Source organism: Delphinapterus leucas, chromosome 14 (assembly GCF_059928025.1).
Source record: "Delphinapterus leucas isolate spDelLeu-1000000601 "Yukka" chromosome 14, BTC_Dleu_Yukka2, whole genome shotgun sequence".
Taxonomy (NCBI): Eukaryota; Metazoa; Chordata; class Mammalia; order Artiodactyla; family Monodontidae; genus Delphinapterus; species Delphinapterus leucas.
This window is the reverse complement of record NC_143142.1, coordinates 19146443-19164362: the sequence shown is the minus strand read 5'-3', so window position 1 is coordinate 19164362 and position 17920 is coordinate 19146443. Positions and strand designations below refer to the sequence as shown.

Here is a 17920-nt window from a genome sequence, read left to right as displayed (position 1 = left end):
GCTTCCAGAAGCTCCTTCCACAACAGAGGCCAGGCCAGGATGTTCCCCAAAAAGAGGACATTCAACTAAAGCAGCTTGGGAGGCAAACCTGCCCTTCTCCCCTAAGAAACCAGCCCTCTGGGTCTGTCACTGTGCCCAAGATGCCACATTACAGCCCCAGCAGCATCCTCAGACTAAAGATTAAGCTCAGGTGGTTCAACTCAGGTGCTTCCTCCGCTGCTTACCAGCATCAAGGCCCTGGGAAGGTCATCCCCTCTGTGCCTCAATTTCCTGTTCTGTAAAATGGGGACAGGATGGTGCCTGGTCATAGCTATGAACAGGTTGTGATGATCCAATCATATAACACAGAAAAGCTCAAGCACTTGGCAGCCGTCCCAGAACCCCCTCAGTGCTCAGTACACGGCACCAATTATGGCATTATTAGGGTCCTTTCCACCCAGTTTTAGTGCCTTTGGAGTCACCTGTTGCTGGGAGCTCCCCGAGAGGGGGGCTGCTTCCTAGCCGTCCCAAGGTGGGACACAGAGCCGGTGCCCGGGAGCGTTTGTGGATATGGAGAGAGCTGACTCACTGCCCTAGAAATGAAGCTGAACCTTCTGTGGTTTTACTCCTTCCACCTGCAAACCCTCAGCTATATTCTCCTCCACTGGCAAAACGAGGATGCTGATGGACGGTTTAATACTAATAAAGAGCATCACCAAATTACACACTGTGCCAGGCACTGTGCTAGACCACTCACCTATGTATCTCTGAGCCCCACAGCAAAGGAGGTTTTATGACCCCCTTCCCATTTAACAGAAAAGAAAACCGAGGCTCAGCACCTTGAGGTCTTTGCCCCAAGTCACCTTGTCAGAAAGTGATAGCCTCTGGATTTGAACCCGGGTCTCCTACACTTTCCATCAGGGAGAAGGATGAGAGAAAAAGGCAAGACAAGCAATAGAGGCATTCTTACCAGTGACACCAGCCCAAGAGTGCCCGTGGAGCCGGCTGCCGGGAGGTGGCATTTATACCTTCCCCAGCAGTGCCGGTGCCAAGGCGGGTGACCGCTGCGTCCCTGCAGAAAGCGGGGCGAGAATGCTGGATTAAGCCCGTACCAAAGCCCAGGTCAGCAAATGCCCACAGACATTGTGTCTCTGCACAATAATGTCATCAGCTTTCAGATTCGGCTGCGCCAGGGTGGTCAGGCGGTTGAGCAAGGAGATGCCCGCTTTGCATGCATCAGCCGTCCAGCTGCCAGGACCAGGGGCATGCTGGGTTCACTGATATGGTCAGTTGAGCCCTGGGGGAGGCAGACAGAGGCAAATCTCAGTGGCCCTGGTGAAAAAAAAACAAGGACAGGAAGGTGGTTTGGCAGGGTCCAGCATCCATCCATCCATCCACGCATTCAACAAATATTGATCAGGCATGCGCTTGGTGCCAAGTGCTGCTCTAAGGGGTAGTGTCAGGGAGGGGACCTACCCCAGCCTGGACCATCCAGGAAGGCTCCTGGGAAGAGTCAAAGTCCTCAGGGATGAGGAGAAATTCGCCTGGGAAACCGGGTTGGGAGGAGGGTTCCAAAGAGAAGGGGACCAGGTACAAGGCAATGTCGCGGTAAGAAGACCTGCAAACAGGTTAATGCAGCTACAGGGTGGGCTGTGGTGGGGCAGGGCCTGGGCTGGGCGGCCAAGGTGGGAAGAGGCCTGATCTTGCAGGGCTGAGGAGAGGGGCCATCTTCATCCTGAAGGCCCCTGACTGTCCCAGCACTCACTGTCCCTCAGTGGGGTGCCCTTAGGATCCTTGGGCCCCATGGTGTGGAGAAACCTCTCACATCCCTCCTGCTGGCCTCATCGCTGCCTCATGGGCATTCCTCCAGTTTGCACGTCCTCCCCATAGACAGCCTGTGTCCTGACTGAATCCAAGGTCAGGCAGCAGAGAGGGGACAGCACGGGGGTTTGGAAACTGGGTTTGAGTGAGGGGACTTGCTTGCCCCCGCCTTCCATGCCCCCAACACACACACACACACACACACACACACACACACACACACACACACACACACACACACACACACACACACACACACACACACACACACACACACACACACACACACACCAGCCCCCTGGGCATGCTGTGTCTCTCTGTAGCACTTCTCACCACCTGACATCATGTTACTCATTTATCTGCTGTCATTCCAAATACAAGATAAGCATCTCAGGGAAGGGCCATTGTCTGCCTGGTTCACCACCTGTTGGGCTGCACCCGCAAGCCTGTGAGCCTTGTAGTTTCCCAGGCTTGAGACCAAAGAAAGAGCCCAGAGACAGCGACAGAGACATCAGTGGTTTATTGGACAGAGCATACTGGACATAAACGCTTCTGCAGCGACACCTCACCATGTGCGGCCAATGGCTGACCAGACATGGCAGAAATCTCCAGCTACTCAGGGAAGAAGGAGGCTGCCCTTTATAGGGGGAATTGACGTCAGGTGGGCTCCTCAATAACCAGGGACTAATGAAACCCTATAATGAAGAGGGTTGGGTGGTCATGTGAGTGAAGCAGGGGCTGGTCGAGCAGGGGGATGGACACAGAGCAAGAGAACATCCATCTTGAGGGGCCTGACCCTACTCTCCACCCCTACAGACCCCACACGACCCTTGCAATCCGGGTCCACCCCTCTGCCCCGATATCCCTGGGGTCAGGCCGGGGCGCACTGCAACCAAACACCACAAATGCAATCTAGACACCAGCAGCTAAGGAGCATCACAAGTACGCCAGGTGCTTGTCGGGTCAGTTTTTCACGTAAGTCCAGCGGAGGACCACAACGGCAATCAGACTCATCTCGCAGGGAGGGAACCACTGCCGCCCCGTCTGAGAACAGATTCCCTCCACTCAGACTAGGGTCGAAACGTAAGCTTCAACAGGCGCAAGACAGGGAATATCACGACCATCGAGCAAAATACAAACAGTCACGGCACTGAGACAACCCACCTGCCTGCAGGCCACACCCCCTGTCCACCCTCGGTCCCCACAGCCGGCGCTGAATACTGAAGAGGTGGTTAAGCAACAGGCCACAGGGTTAATATAATGGCGCCTTTCTCCAGGAGGGGCCCAGGTTAATTACCTTAGCAGCCCTAGGCGGGGTCGGGGAGAAGACAGGGGAAATCTGTAAGCCCCTTTCTAATGCTGTTCTCCACGAAGCGGCAGACACAAACCACCGGGACTTACCTGTCAGTCCCAGGCCACTTTATAACTGTTCCCCGGGGATAGATCCTGAGTCAAGGCCAAAAGTGAGTTGTTGTCCTGACAGGTGGCTGGCAACGGTCCTTTGCTCCCTCGGTGTCAACAGTTGAGCTAGTGTTGACTAGTTGCCTCTAGGTTAACACGGCGTAGGCGCCGGGACGATGCTCCGGGGACGCTCAGTGATATTTCGCAGGGCTCAAGTCAGCCTCCTGGTCCAGGTGTTGAGAGCGAGTTCCCCTCTCAATCGTTCAAGTGGTCCCTTCATAGCCCCACAGTGGTGGGGTAGCAAGGCAGGTGGAAAAGCGAGTGTATGGCATTTTTATTCAGCCCATCCCTGGGCTTCATGGTCCTTGGTGGCTATCCATGTCCACGCGGGTCCTGTAGGTCACGCACAGCTGTTCTAGACCCAGAATAGTGGTTGTGATGCTCGATGACTTGGGTCAGCTCCCACCTGTGGTAACGCGTTGTAGACGGCCTGTAGCTGTGGTCCCATCCCCCTATATCGTTGCTCTGCCCCCTCCCATAGCTGGGACCAGAAACCCAAGGGTTCTCTTATTATTTTGCCATTGCCACAGACCCTAACCAAACCCCTCTGAGTAACTGGCCGCGTCCAATTCACAAGGCTGTCCCTGAGTTAATATCCCTAAAGCCTGTGTCTGTAATTGCGTAGGGGTGCTGTTTCGGGGGTAGGCTTGTCTTACACGTCCAGGTAACACCCAAGTATCTGATGGATAATCCAGGTCCTTGTGTTTCCTCATTCACCAGCCATCCCCGTGCAGTCAGATGAACCCCGAGGGTGGAGCTGCTACTTCTAAACTGGAAAGAGACTCTGAGTTGAACAGGGCATCCTCAATGTAAGGAAGAGAAAGGCGGCTCTGGTGGTGGCCAGCTGCCACAGGGCCCCGCGTGCTAGTGGACGGCCGCCTCGGGATCACCCCCCGCAGCTTTCTGTTCCCGACAGCTCGGCACTCACGGGGGTTTCCTCGGCCTCCTTGTTGGCCGGCCAACTGTTGGGCTGCACCCGCGGGCCTGTGAGCCTTGTAATTGCCCAGGCTTGAGCCTGGTACGTCAACAGTCACTGGACACAGGACCTTACACGTCCGAAACAAAGGGTCCTGGGGCGACACCCCGCCATGCGCAGCAGACAGCGCGCAGAACATGGCGGCACTCTTTACCCCGAGTGGGGGGGGGGGAGGGAGGCTGCCATTTATACGGGGCTCATCAGTTACCAGGGAAACCAGCAGCTTGGGCACGCCCCTCACGGCCCTCAGGTTAATAACCATCACGAGGCCAGGTGTTTCCCTTTAATAAACTAGCAGGTGGAGCCGCTCTGGGCTAAGGATTAGGACAATCACTTGCTGGGGGGGGGGGGGGGGCAGGTACGGTCACGTGAGCAGGTGCAGGTGCAGGTGAAGCAGGGGCTGGTCCAGCAGGGGACGTACAGAGAGCAAGAGAACAGCCACCTTGAGTGGCCTGATCGTACACCATCATATCCCGAAAGCCCAGTGCCTGACACGTAGTAGGGACTGCCGTAACCAAGGGCCCCAAACTAGTGGCTTGAAACAACAGAATTTGGGGATGAAATGGTACAGCCTCTATGGGAAATAGTATGGCGGTTCCTGAAAAAAATTAAGCATAGAATTCCCACATGATCCAGCAATTCTACTTCTGGGAATACACCAGGGACTCCAGCAGGTATTTGTACACCTATGTTCACAGTAGCATTACTCACAATGGCCAAAAAGTGGGCACAGCCCAGATGTTCACTGACAGACGAATGGATCGAAATGTGTTCTATCCTTACAGTGGAATATCATTCAGCCTTAAAAGGGAGGGAAATTCTGACACAGGCTACAACCTGAACGGAACTTGAAGACATTATGCTGAGTGACAGAAGCCAGACACAAGAGGACAAATACTGTCTGATTCCACTTCTAGGAGATTCTTAGTGCAGTTAAATTTAGAGACAGAGAGTAGAATAGTGGTTGCTGGGGTCTGGAGGGAGGGGGGACGGGGGAATTATGGTCTAATGAGTACAGACTTTCAGTTTGGCCAGATGAAAAACCCTTCTGGAAATGGATGGTGGTGATGATTGCACAAGACTGTAAATGTGTTTAAGGCCACTGAACTGTATACTTAAAAGTGGTTAAAATGGTAAATTTTATGTTATGATTATTTTACCACAATAAATATAATGTCACAGAAAGACTTCCAGAAATGCATTGTCTCATAGTTCTGGAAGCTAAAAGTCTGAAATCACCTTCTTCTTTTTCTAAGATTTTTTTTTTTTTATTGAAGTATAGGTGATTTACTATGTGGTGTTAATTTCTGCTTTACAGCAAAGTGATTCAGTTATACATATATACATTCTTTTTTTAAATATTCTTTTCCATTATGGTTTATCATAGGACACTGAATATAGTTCTCTGTGCTGTACAGTAGGACCCTGCTGTTTATCCATTCTGTATACAATAGTTTGCATCTGCTAATCCCAAACTGCCAAACCTTCCCTCCCCCATCCTCCCCCCGCTTGGCAACCACAAGTCTGTGCTCTATGTCCGTGAGTCTTTCTATTTCACAGATAGGTTCATTTGTGTCATATTTTAGATTCCACATATAAGTGATATATGGCGTTTGTCTTTCTCTTTCCGACTTCACCTAGTATGATAATCTCTAATTGCACCCATGTTGCTGCAAATGGCATTGTTTTGGGGTTTTTTAGGGCTGAGTAGTATTCCAGTGTATATATGTGCCACATCTCCTTTATCCAGTCATCTGTCGATGGACATTTAGGTTGTTTCCATGCCTTGTGCTGTGAACACAGGGATGCGTGTATCTTTTTGGATTAGAGTTTTGTTTGGATATATGCTCAGGAGTGGGACTGCTGAATCATATGGTAACTCTATTTTTAGTTGAAATCACCTTCTTGATGTTACAAAGAGCACAGGCCTTGGTGTCCCCAAACACAGTTTGATCCTTAGATACAAAGGAGCCAGAGCTACAAGGAGCCTCGGAGGCCACCAAGTCGAGAACTTGTCCCCTCTTTCAGCACCGACACTCCCTTCTCATGACAATTATTGTGTGACAGCCCTTTCCTGAAATAAAATTGAAACCATAACTCACCTATGTACATACTTTCAGAATAAATTCATAATAAAATGTCCTAACTATAATATATAAGAATAAATAAAATAAAATGTGTAATAATATGTATTTCGATAGATAAAGGTTTGGACACAGTTATACCAGAATGATGTAAACAAGGAGTTAGGTATTTGTGCTACTTACAGTGGACAAGTTTGGATAAGAAGTTAATATTGGGGCTTCCCTGGTGGCGCAGTGGTTGAGAGTCCGCCTGCCGATGCAGGGGACACGGGTTCGTGCCCCTGTCTGGGAAGATCCCACATGCCGCGGAGCGGCTGGGCCCGTGAGCCATGGCCGCTGAGCCTGCGCGTCCGGAGCCTGTGCTCCGCAGCGGGAGGGGCCACAACAGTGAGAGGCCCGCGTACCGCAAAAAAAAGAAGTTAATATTGAACTGAATGTGTGCATGACATTTTCATATGCCCATGAAGAATCTTCTTAAACATAATACAGCCAGACATGCGGATTGGCCCAGAGGTGATTTATTGGTGATGCAAACACTGCAGGCAACATCGCCGCGGGTGCCATGATTCTTTCCAAAATGGGGAGGAATGCTTGGTCAAGTTCCCACCCGAGGGTAGGGAGCTGGGGTATTTATACACTAATTCCTGTTAGCTATCGGATGAGGGCTGCTCCTAGTAGGCATTAATTCCCCAGAATGCCAGCTGCCCCCTGGCGCACAAGCATGCGGATGCCGGCAGCTGGAAGTGGCCCCCACACACCACCATTTCAGGTTCTAAGGTATATGGGAAAATACATAGTATCTGCTACCATCCAGGAGCAGATAAAAGACATCCGGGGTGAAGGCTGGGGAGAGGGGGCCGCTGGCAGCAGGGAGTGGCAGGAGGACCCCAGGAGAAGCAGGTGGGGGGGGATGCATTTGCTGAGGCTCCCTAATGGTGGACCCCTAGGAGGATGCCCACAGAGTCTGCCGCCCGGCTCCTAGGAGTCCTTGAGCTGCAGTCCTGTCTCCATGAGCCCTGCTCACCCCCCGGGTCCCACTCTCCCCGTGAAGCCTTGTCACAGCTTGGACTCCCCAAGCCCAGCCACGGAGCCTAGGTTCCTTGTTTTCTTGCTTGCGCTGGCAGCCTTAGGATGACCCCCCCATTACTGAGTAACTGGAAAGTCTCTCTGCTTCATACAACCACGGAGCCCATATCTAGGGTCATCATTTCTTTCTTCTTTTTTTTTTTTTTTGCGGTACACGGGCCTCTCACTGCTGTGGCCTCTCCCGTTGCGGAGCACAGGCTCCGGACGCGCAGGCTCAGCGGCCATGGCTCACGGGCCCAGCTGCTCCGCGGCACGTGGGATCTTCCCGGACCGGGGCACGAACCCGTGTCCCCTGCATCGGCAGGCGGACTCCCAACCACTGCGCCACCAGGGGAGCCCCGGGGTCATCATTTCTAATGATGATGAGGAGGAGGATGAATATTTCTAGAGCTCACACTTTGTTTATCTGTTGTTCTCATCCCTTTCTGCCAATTAATCTTACGCTAAAACTCAAAACAACCTAGATAGTGTTATTAACTTCATGTTACAGACGAGGTGACGGAGGCACAGAGAGGTTAAGTGACTTGCCCAAAGGCACACAGTAAGTGGTGGAGCCTGGAAAGAAACCTGGGTGATGTGGATCAAAAGGCCATCTCAGAGGGAGACGCAAGAGGGAAGAGTTATGGGGATATATGTGTATGTACAGCTGATTCACTTTGTTATAAAGCAGAAACTAACACACCATTGTAAAGCAATTATGCTCCAATAAAGATGTTAAAAAAAAAAGCCCATCTCAGGTGTACTGCCTCTAACCATTAGCCTACAAAGCCTCTCAATTAAGTAAAGTGACTTCCTGGCCCTGAACCTTGACCTTTTGTCACTGAGGGATGCCTTTGCTTCACTGTCCCTCTCAGGCTCTGCCCCTGTGTTAGGTGGAAATTTAAGTCTAGGTTGGAGTTAAGAGCAGCCTTTTGGGGTTATGCAGGCCTGGGGTCAAATCCCAGGTCTGCTGCTCCCTGGCTGTGTGACCTTCGGAGTTGGCTGCCCCTCTCTGTGCTTCCGAGGCCTTTAGTGGGGTTGAACGGGATAATGCATGGGAATACTTGCAGAGAGCAAGCTCTCCTTGACACAGATGGTTATTATAGGTTTCAGGCTTTGGACAGGGTCTGTCCTGAATATGGGGTCCAGCTGAACTCCACCTCTAGAGTTAACCCAGCTGCAGTGCCTGGGACCAAGTCTGGCCCAAGGGAGGGAGGGGAGGGGGAACTGTCCCCAGTACTGCGTTGGCCTCCTTGCCTCCACTGACCCATAACCCTGGAGCCTGCCAGGGGCCTTCCTGGTGTAAACTGAGACCAGGCATGGACACCTCTTGCCCAAAACCTAGAACAAAGCAGGTGCTCAATAAACAGCAGCCACCTTCATGGACAGAAGCTGCAGCAGCAGAGAAGGCTTCAGCTACAGCATCAACAGCTGGTGGGCAGGGCGACCCGAGCTTTGGAGATGGACACGAACTTGAGTTCTGGTCCCACCACTTAAATGTGGTGGCACTTGGGTCAATTTACTTCAACACCCTGGGCCTCAGTATCCCTCTCTGCAAATGGAGGTCATGATCACCCATCACAGATGAGAGCTGATTCTATAAAGCAGTAGTGGACTCGGTGACAGTAGGGGCTGGAGAGCAGTGGCTACTATTATTCTCATTAAAATTGTTGCTGTGGCAACCGTTGTTTCCTTTTCTGTGATGTTTCTCTGCCCCTGATGGATACATCAGAGTGTGTAGGGCTCAGAAACAGATGTTCTAGCATCAAAATACAGGGTTCAAACCTCGGCTCTACCATTTCCTGTCTGTGTGGCCCTGGGAAGGTGATACGGCCTCTCTGAGCCTCGGTTTCTTCATCTGTTAAATAGGATCAATAACTGTGCCTTCCAAGGTCTTCGTTAGGATTCAATGAGATGATAATGAATAAAAAGCCCTAGCACTGGGTCTGGTGTTCAGTGAGCACTGATGGATAAAGCATAACAAGGCCTCTCTCTGTGAGAGGGAGGAAGGAGTGGGTGCTGGTGGGAGGAAGGGGTGAGGAGGGGTGGGTGCTGCTGTCCCCACATCCAGGGAGTCAACCCCTGCCTTCCACCTGCCTCCTTGCTGAGTGCCCTCACCCACCCCAGCTCTGCCCTACACACCAATGTAAGAATAATTCGAGGTGATTTCTCAGCTGTGCATATTTTTTTAAGCACACAGGCTGAAGTAACTGAAAATTGCCCCATTTTATTTAATGTCTTCCTGGGGCCCCCCCAGGCCTCCCCCATACCAGTGGCCTTTAGCCGTGGGGAGGCTGCGGGAGGCTGGAACAGGCTGCAGGGGCAACAGGGGAGCAAGGTAGGCATTGGCTCCTGGAGATGGAAGGGGTGATCCCCGGAGGCCAGCTGTGGCCTGACTGTCAGACGGGACAGTCCCTCCTATTCCCATGGCGGGGAGGGGGGCGGGGAGTGGGCGGCAGAGGAGACTCACGTGCGCAGCCACGGTGTCCCCCCTTGGGCTGGAGGAAGCCACTGAGGCTCAGGGCTGGCGGGTGGGATGGGGGCTTAGCCCTTGAGCCGAGGCTGCAGATCTCTGGGCAGGGTGACAGTCACCAATGCATGGAAGAGAGCAGGTCGGGGCACCATATCATCATGGCTTGCCCGGATCTCTGCAGGAGCCCCCCAACCGGTCTCCCGGCTTCCCCCTTGGTCCCACCGTCTCTGCTCTGCGCTACAGCCAGAGCGCTCCTATTAAACCCAAAGACAGACCATGTCTCGCCTCGTTCAAACTCTCCATGGCTCCCGCCCCCGGGAGAAGAGTCAGACTTTCCCAGAGTCTGTGGAGTCCTAAATGCCGACCACACGCCCTCTCTGACCCCCTCCCCATCTCTTACTTAACCCTCCTTGCTGTGTCTCCATCACTCAGCCGCACTCCAGCCTATGAACTTCAAGTCTGTTCTTCCTCCGCCTGGAATGTTCTCATGGGTCATTCAGGTCTGAGGTCAAATGTCACCTCCTCAGAGTTCTCTGACCGCGACCCCATCACTCTGCATCCTTGTATCCCGCTTCCTTGTCCTTAGCCCTTCCCACCTCCTGACATTATATTCAAACTTTACCTGTTCATTTATGTTCTGTCTCTCCTAGAAGGTGAGCTCTGTGTGGGCGGGACTCTGCTTTGTTCACTGCTGTGACCTCAGGCCTTGAACAGGGCCTGGTACTTGTGGAATAAGTTAGTGAGAATAGAGACAGAGAGATGGAGGGGGAATGATGGACAGGTGGATGGGAGAAAGGAAGGATGGATGGATTAATGGGCGAAAGGACTGATGCAAGGATGGATGGATGGGAGGGATGGATGGGTAGATGGATGGACGGATGAGTGGATGGATGGATGGATGGATGGAGGGAGGGAGGGATGGAGGGATGGACAGAGGGAGGAAGGGATGTAAGATGGATGGATGGAGGGATGAGTGGATGGGAGGATAGAAGGAAGAATTGAAAGAATGGGTAGAAAGATGGGTGGGTAGAAGGAGGGATGGATAAATCAATGGACAGAAGAAAACATAGAAATATGGAAGGAAGACGAGAAGGATGGATGGATGGATGGACGGACTGACAGATGGAGACACAGGCAGCCAGACACAAAATCGGGGCAGGATGCACGTGTGGTTCTGCCTGATAAGGACCAGCCCCTCAAATGGAAGCACAGCTCACAGCCCTCCCTTGGGGCTCTCAGAACCCTCAAGCCCAAGCCTCCTTCATCCTGCCCCTCCCCTGGGCTCTACCTGGGGCCCAGCCCCCTCAAAAAGTGACACGGAGGAACATGGCAGGTGGGGGACCGGCCCCAGGCTTTATTGAGCAGATTCTGGGGAAGGGTGGCCAGACAGGCCCTCACCCCGGCCCTGGAGCCGCCTCTTCTTGCCCTTGCTGCCCCCCAGGGCGGGCCTGGGCCACTGGGGCCTGGGCGCCCTTCAGCTGCTGAGGAAGCAGCCCCGCTTGTGCCACTTCTGGTCGCGGATACGGCGCACAGACTGCAGCTGTGGCTGGTTGGCGTCCCACTCGTTCCAGTGGCGGTACTCACCCCGCTCAAACACGTACTGGCGGCCGCGGTAGCCGGGGAACTCGTAGCCAACCCACCTGCAGGGAGACCAAGGTCGGGGTGAGGATGGTCAGGGTCCAATCTCTTGCCTCCGGCCAGACCGAGTCTTTTAAAACCAGCGTTTGATCATGCTCTCCACCTGCCTAAATCCCTCCCTGGCTCCCCAGTGCCCTCGGGATGAACTCAAATTCCTAATCCTGCCCACAAGATTCTTCACGTAGCACCTCTAGCCTCATCTCTCATTCCTTCTTTATACCCCACACTCCAGCCTGTCTTATTCTATTCTCCCTGAACCTGCATGTCTCTGAGCCTTTACACATGCTGTTCCTTCTGCCTGGAATGCTTGTCCTTGCCTCAACCTTATTTCATCTCCTCTTTCATTAGTATCCTTTACATATCAATTCAGATATCTCCTCCTCCAGAAAGCCCTTCCTGACACCCCCAGGCTAAACCAAGTGCCTCATCAGGACCCTCAGAGCCCCTGTACATCCCCCATCACAATTCTGATCACAACGAATTGCGAATACTATTTCCTTGTCTGTCTCCCTATAAGACTGTGAAATTCTTGAGGGAGGAATTGTATAGTTCCTGTTGCATATCCTTTACATATCCTTTACATATCAATTCAGATATCTCCTCCTCCATATCCTTTACATATCCTTTACATATCAATTCAGATCCCTATAAGACTGTGAAATTCTTGAGGGAGGAATTGTATAGTTCCTGTTGCATATCCTTTACATATCCTTTACATATCAATTCAGATATCTCCTCCTCCATATCCTTTACATATCCTTTACATATCAATTCAGATATCTGTGAAATTCTTGAGGGAGGAATTGTATAGTTCCTGTTGCCCCCATACCCTGACCATAGGTGATAACTTAGTAAAAAGTTGTTGAATACATTATTATCAGGTAGAGGTGGCACCTTTCAAGGCCCAACCCCAGATCACAAGCCTGCAAGTGAGATACAGTCACCTGGACAAAGGGATGGTGATCCTAAGATTGTATTAACAGAGATATCAAGCCTAGAAGGAGGGAGGTGATGAGCCTGCTCTCCTATGTACTACTCAAGCCACACCTACCTACAGGCTGGGTTCCCTGGTAAGAAGGACAAAGATTGCGAAAAGGAAAAAAATATCTGAGTTCAAGGGCCTAGGGATGTTCAGAAAAGGAGTGAAGATTTTGATGGAGAGAGGTAAGGGGGACAGACTTCACTTGGTTAAAAAAAAAGATAAAACTGTCTATAAGTCAAGGCTTCCTGGATATCCAATGGTACCGGAATGCAAGCAATTGGACATTCGCATCATGGGGGATCTTGAATGGGGCTTTGAGCACGGTTGGTGTAGATGCACTGACTTGAGTGAAGAGCCTCCAGACCTGAAGGAGCAGGAAACGTCAGTTGTGTAGGAAATTGTGAACAAAGATTCTGTGTGGAGCCAGAGGCACGCCAACTGGAGGACAGGGCAGGGGCAAGAGTGGGATCAGGTCCCTTACGTCCCGTTGATGGCCCGGACGCTCGCCACACGGTCCTGGAAGCCGTGAGCCCAGAGGCTGGGCACGTCATCGTCCACTATCTCCATCTTGCGGCCGCCGAAAGCCGGGTTCTCAAAGAGATGCAGCTTGTGATCCGGACCATCCTGGGGGCAAAGACCACGGGGTGAACTGGCTGCTTCCATGCCCAGAACAGGGGGAGGGAGGTTCCAGGAAAGAATTAAGTCAAATAACGCCCACCCCCAGAGCTGGTCTCCTTAGGAATTTTAGAGCCAGAGAGCCGGGAAACCAAGAGGGGCCTTTCAGGTCTGGTTAAAAACTCCGTCATTTATCAGATAGGGACACCGAGGCACAGAGAGGGTGGCAGGAGAACAGAATTATTCATGTAGAATGCCAGCCAAGCCCTCGGCTGAGCTTGTGAAAGGAGCTTGCCTCACGAGCTCCAGGCACGTCCTGCTTCTAGGCGCTATACTCACAATTTGCAGAGGCCGGAGGGACAGGAGGCTGTCACCGCGGTGGCTGTTGGACCACGCGTCCCAGCGAGGATAATCCCCCTTCTCCAGGACATACTGCTCCCCGCGGAAGGCCCTGCGCTCAAATGCCAGCCACCTGCAGGAGGAAAGAGGCCTGGGTCGCCTCTGCTGCCCTGCGGGAGGACCCAAGACTAGTGAGGGGGGTGCCCAAGAGCTGCTGACTTTTGACCCTGCACTTTCCCTCCGACGCTACTACTGAGCCCTGGTCCTGGTATTGAGGGAGCTGCTGGAACATACTGGGAGTTGAGACTCTGAGTCAGAAAACCATCCTGGGGAAGAGTCTTGAGAATCTATTTTATGTGCAGCCTCTGTGTAGGCTGCTCAGAAACATTTTATTTTATTCTTTATTTTATTTTTATTTATTTAATTTAATTTTTTGGCTGCATTGGGTCTTCATTGCTGCACGCGGGCTTTTCTCTAGTTGCAGCGAGTGGGGGCTACTCTTCACTGCAGTATGTGGGCTTCTCATTGCGGTGGCTTCTCTTGTTGCAGAGCACGGGTTCTAGGAGCGCGGGCTCCATAGTTGTGGCTCGCGGGCTCTAGAGAGCAGGCTTGGTAGTTGTGGTGCATGGGCTTAGTTGCTCCGCGGCATGTGGGATCTTCCCAGACCAGGGCTCGAGCCCGTGTCCCCTGCATTGGCAGGCGGATTCTTAACCACTGCGCCAACAGGGAAGTCTCTCAGAAACATTTTAAATGCAATGCCTGGCACACAGTTAAGTATTCCATAGACATCTCCTCCTTCTCCTGCCCCTCCCCCTCCTCCTATTTTTCTTCTTCTTACTATTATATTGTTAGTGCTATTATGACTATTATATTGCAATTTTTTTTTTTTCGGTACATGGGCCTCTCACTGCTGTGGCCTCTCCCGTTGCGGAGCATAGGCTCCGGACGCACAGGCTCAGCGGCCATGGCTTACGGGCCCAGCCGCTCCGCGGCATGTGGGATCCTCCCGGACCGGGGCACGAACCCGCGTCCCCTGCATCGGCAGGCGGACTCTCAACCACTGCGCCACCAGGGAAGCCCTATATTGTAATTATTTATGTGCATCCTTCCATTCACTTTCACAAAAACTCTCTCTGAAGTATGTACCCTTATTATCCTATTTGACAGATGAGAAAATAGAGGCCAAGAGGGTGAAGCACCTTGCCCAGGATCACCCAAGTGGGTAGTACCAGAGTCTGGACTTTCCACCTGAAAAATTCAGGGTCCAGCTGGGACTCCTGCTTGCCATGTGGACATGCACAGGACACGTGACCACTTTGGCCTCAGTTTCTTCATCTGTCAAGAGGGATTCAGTGATATAAAAAGCACATTAGAATTTAGATATTATCATCATTATTAAAACTATTAAATCCCACTAGTAGGCACTGAGTTAGGTGCTGGGTGTCTTCCTCTGTTCTCTCTCCACAGTGCCCTGCTACTGACCTCAGAGATGGAGAGTTAGAAGGATTCCAAGAAAATCACAGTTCAATGCTCTTATCTTACAGGTGGGAAAACTGAGGCCAGAGATGGGAAGGGAGTTGCCTAAGGCCCCACAGAGATCTAGAGCTCGATCCTGGACCTCCCGACTTGCAGAGGGCTCAGGGCTGTGAGGAGGGGCTGGGGGTGCAGGTACTCACGGCCCCGACTCCACTTGGATGGAGCCCACCTTCTCCAGCAGGCTTTCTGTCAGGTTGGGGCACTCGGCCGAGAGCTCACACCGCTTGCCCTGGAAGTTCTCCATTTCGTACACGATCACCTGGAAGGGCAGCCTCCTGAGCATCCCACCGGGGCAGGGTTCCCAGCCCCAGCCTGTGTCCTGCCAGGTCCTCTTTAGGGCCTTGGAGGGAGGTACTGCCATCCGCTCCCTCAGCTCTGCCTGGTACAGGCCTGAAGCCAGCACCGCCACAGGTCTGCCCTGCCCCCTGGTGGCCATGGATGGGAACACCTCCAGGAACCCCCATTAATCCAGGGATTGCAATTCTGGTATCTGGCCGGAGGCAGGGCAAAATCAAGTAAAGCAAAATGACCAAAATAACCAGAGGGTTACTGTAGGGCAATGGAGCCGCTGTGGATAGGAGGGACTGTGGGCCCCCTTCTAAGCTTTTCAAGAGAAGCCAGAAATCTGTAATTTCCTTAATGTGAAATTTCTCCATTTAAAAAGCCTTGTGCAGGACAAATAAAACTCCAGTTTGCAACAGTTGAACTTCACCTGTCCCTATACCCCAGAGGAAGTGGTTGCAAAGGCAGAGGAAGGTTTTGCCTCTTTCACCCGCCTAGAAGCACAAACTATCTTCGTAGCAGGTCCCTGGGGAGCATTGGCTCTGGTCATTTTATACAAGGGTCAAGGGAGGCTCAGAAAACGTCCTGGGCTGCACAGCAAGTTAAGTGGAGGCATGGACTCAATAAGCCAGCTGGCTCTTTTCTCCCGAGCACTGGAGTGGTCAGGGGAAAGCCAAATGCCAAAAGGAGCCAGGAAGGGCCGGCAGTGATACCCTCTTCTCTGGTGGGCGGCTGCCTCTGGGCTGCTCTCCCCAGTGGGAAGCTGGGGGTCCACAGGGCAAGGCTGATTCACCCACGGATCAGGCCCAGAGCCAGGCAGGCCTCTTTGCTGCTCTTCCCCTCCCGGTGTGCACCCTTCTGGTTAAAGCCCCCAGTTATCTCCTTAGTCAATTCATTCCCGGACCCCATCTCAAATTAAAGCCCCCGGGATAGCTTAGAAAGGACAGAGCCGGGACTTCCCTGGCGGTCCAGTGGTTAAGACTCCGCGCTTCCAATGCAGGGGGCGCGGGTTCGATCCCTGGTCAAGGAACTAAGATCCCACATGCCACGCAGCACGGCCAAAAACTAAAAAAAAAAAAAAAAAATGACAGAGCCAACAAATCCCAGCTCTCAGATTCCTCCGTTAGCTGGCCATGGTACTGGCACACACGTTGAGCTCTCACACTGAGGAGTGTGGGTACCATCCCCACTTTAAAGGTGGGGCTGTTGAGGCCCAGAGAGGGCCGGGGACTGGACCAAGGTCGGGCAGGAGAGTCAGTGCCGCGTCTCCCGAAACCCGCATTGAGACTGGCAGGTGCGCGTGACCAGTTCCATTTTGCAGACAAGGACACAGAAGAGGAACGATGGGGCAGAGCCATGAAGTGAATTTATCGCAGGGCGGGGACATGTCCTCTTGGTCCAAGCTGGCCAGAAGGGTTGCGGCTCCTTTCTGGAGAGAGGCTGCCTGGCCAGGAGGCTGACCCCGAGGACCAAGAGCGGCCCTGGGCCCAGAGCCCCCGGGACCCCCTCCCTGCCCGGTACCTTGTAGCCGCCCCCGAGGCCTCCGTGGCTCTTGCCGGCGGCAGCCTGTTCCGGCGCGCTGTGCTGCTCCGCCATTGCCCCAGGAACACCTGTGGCTTCAGTCAAAGGCAAAAGAGTCACCAGGTGCACCCGGGCAAAACCAGGTGTTGACGTGATTGGAGTCGAGGCTGAGCTACAGAACTTGGCTGCCTCTGAGATGTGGTCATTGCTCACAACCTACATGTGGTCATTCAGTCATTCAGCAAACATCCCCTTAGTATCTACTATGGACCACAGGGACCGGGACAGTCAGGGGAGTCAGGATCCCCATTTTACAGAGGGCAATCCCGAGGCCCAGTGAGGTGGGGCTGGGACTGGGCTCCAAAGCGCGTGCCCTTCCCCCACACCCGGAGTTCTGTGCGGACACAGCACCTCCAGACCCTGCTCAGAGGGTGGGCGTTGCTGGGGTTTCCTCTACAGGAACCTCTCCCGCCTCTGCACCCCAAGCAGTATAGTCTTTTGTTCACTGACTCCTTCACTTGCCAAAGATTCCGTGAGAACCCAGTTGGTGCCTGGCCCTGTGCTGGGTGATGGAGAGGAAGAGACCACAGACTGGTGGGAGATGGACAGACAGACATCTAGAGAAAGCATGATGCCGGACCAGGTCCTGGGACACCGGCTCCAGTCCAGTTTCTCTGCATTCACTTATGCATTTCATATGCATTTATGGAGCACTTACTTTGTTCCAGCCACTTAAAGAGACACAGGCACAAACAAACAGACAGACAGCTCCCCTTCATCCCTAGGGACTGTGCCGCACACCACTGGGCCTGCATTAGTCACGTGGAAGGATTCTCTTGATGCTGCACACACAGACACATAGGACTGTTTTCCTGCTTATCAGCACACGCACAGGTGCACACACACACACACACACACAAGCTCCCGTGGTCATTGTACACGGTCACTTCCCACCTGTTGCACAAACACAGCCCCTCTCTCTTTCTTGCACACACACATGCCCAGTTCAGACATCCACAGTGGCCTCAGCTACACCCCACATTCCTGGAAGTAGATGGGCTGCGTGGCCCATATACTCAGGACACAGGCCCAGGGATGCGTAGCCTGCGGGCTGTCTGTCTGCCTGTGTCCAGCCTCAGCAGGAAACA

General features: G+C 52.8%; 1 protein-coding gene across 1 annotated transcript; it reads right to left on the bottom strand.

The window, feature by feature from the left end:
• Nucleotides 1–10790: 10790 nt before the first annotated feature.
• CRYBB3 (crystallin beta B3) lies at nucleotides 10791–17769 on the bottom strand. The gene is made up of 5 exons (XM_022550859.2): nucleotides 16773–17769; nucleotides 15110–15228; nucleotides 13434–13566; nucleotides 12961–13103; nucleotides 10791–11499 (listed from the first exon to the last, which is right to left on the bottom strand). Exons 1-5 carry the CDS (start codon nucleotides 16845–16847, stop codon nucleotides 11334–11336), a joined length of 636 nt encoding a protein of 211 aa, XP_022406567.1. The 5' UTR covers nucleotides 16848–17769; the 3' UTR covers nucleotides 10791–11333.
• Nucleotides 17770–17920: the final 151 nt, after the last annotated feature.